A 1725-nucleotide genomic window follows, 5' to 3' on the forward strand; every position below is an offset into this window, starting at 1 on the left:
AATCGGCGAAACTTCGGACCTACTTCATCGTATTGGCAATCTCCGCTAATTCTTCGTCAAAATATGCGTGGGGGACGGCTGAGCCGCCGCCGTCGTCACCAAGAACGGGGTTGCTTTTGTCCCATTGCTTTTGCATTTATTACACTCTTAACCCTCTTTCTTCACCCTTCAACCTGCTCCCTCCCTCCCTCCATACGCCATTTCTTCTCCACTTTCATATTCTCTCTCTACCATGGCGAAGCTGAGAACACTACTGCATTTATCCCGCTCTCTCTTCCTTCTCATTCTCTTCCATTTCTCCTTCCTCGGCGATGCTTCAAACCCAGACGCTGAGACGTTGCTGTCCTTCAAATCCGCTGCGGATACTTCTAATAAGCTGTGGGATTGGAACTCCAGCTCCGACCCGTGTGGGTGGACTGGTGTTTCTTTCCAAAACAACCGGGTTTCTCGCCTCGTTCTTGAAGGTTTCGACCTCCATGGTTCGTTTCAACAGCTTTTTTCGCTGACCCAGCTCTGGGTTCTCAGCCTTAAGTGGAACCGGTTCACGGGTCCTCTCCCCGACCTTTCTAAGCTCACTGCACTGAAGCTGTTGTTTCTTTCATACAATGAGCTCTCGGGCGAGTTTCCGGCGTCTCTGACGTCGTTGTTCAGGCTGTACAGGCTTGATCTGTCGCATAATAATTTCTCCGGTGAGATTCCGGCTAGTGCGAGCCATTTGACTCATCTGCTCACCCTGCGCCTCGAGGAAAATGGGTTCTCCGGTTCGATTTCCAGCGTCAACCTCCCGAATCTCCAAGACTTCAACGTCTCCGGGAACAGACTTGTTGGGAAAATACCCGCGTCTCGCTCTGGTTTCCCCGAATCCTCATTTGCCAACAACCCCGTTCTTTGCGGGCCTCGTCGATTTCTTCCCCGTTCTTTGCGGGCCTTCGCCGATTTCTTACCAAGCACGGCGATTCCGGCACGGTTGTGTGGTAATGTTGAAGGTGTAATGGAGCATACGTGTATGGAAATCGGAGAGTTCAAATGACGCGCGGTGATTCCTACGGATTTGTCGAACAGGAAAGATAAGAAGGGGAAAGGACCATTTTACCCATTAACTTAACGTTTATTTAACTTTTAGTTAACAGAAGGGACCAATGGTGGAACAATTTTGATAGTCAAGGGTTTATTTCGTCTAAATTAAAAGACAAGGACTAAATTTGGAAAATCGCAATAGTCAGAGGACTATTGCTGGAATTAACTCTTTGATGTTAGGTCCAGCCACTAGGGGACCTTGGTTTATTACGGTGATGGTAACACCCCCTTCAATGACTAAAGTGCTAGTCAGACTTCTCGTATTCCTCAGATGGAGAACCTCAGATGGAGAACCGATCCTTGTGAATAGGACCAACCCTCACCTTATCAGCTAATTTAAGGCGTTCATGCAAATTTGTTGAATATTCGCTTTGTGACTTGGCTATTTTGGCTTATCTTGGATTTGATTGCTTAAAGGGAAAGGGTAGAATTTGTTATAGCATATTTAAACAAACAAATACCTGGAGTATTGGGTTATCGATCCACAGAGAAGCGGGGCGTATCAAGCACTAGCTATTAATTTTTTCACGAGAAACTAATCCTTTCAAAATAAGTGATTGATCGATAGTAAAAGTAGAACTAATTAAAAGGAAACAAGGTGAGCAAGTTGATGAAAACAATAGAGTAAAAGCGGGATTTCTGGAGTTT

General features: G+C 46.0%; 1 protein-coding gene across 1 annotated transcript; it reads left to right on the plus strand.

Annotated features, from left to right (window-relative positions):
• The first annotated feature begins 232 nt into the window (after positions 1 to 232).
• On the plus strand, positions 233 to 1030 carry LOC109191026 (probable leucine-rich repeat receptor-like protein kinase At1g68400). Its single transcript, XM_019341614.1, has one exon. It carries the CDS (start codon positions 233 to 235, stop codon positions 1028 to 1030), a length of 798 nt encoding a protein of 265 aa, XP_019197159.1.
• The last annotated feature ends 695 nt before the right edge of the window (positions 1031 to 1725 follow it).

The sequence above is a fragment of the Ipomoea nil genome, unplaced genomic scaffold (assembly GCF_001879475.1).
Source record: "Ipomoea nil cultivar Tokyo-kokei standard unplaced genomic scaffold, Asagao_1.1 scaffold1612, whole genome shotgun sequence".
In the NCBI taxonomy this organism is placed as follows: Eukaryota; Viridiplantae; Streptophyta; class Magnoliopsida; order Solanales; family Convolvulaceae; genus Ipomoea; species Ipomoea nil.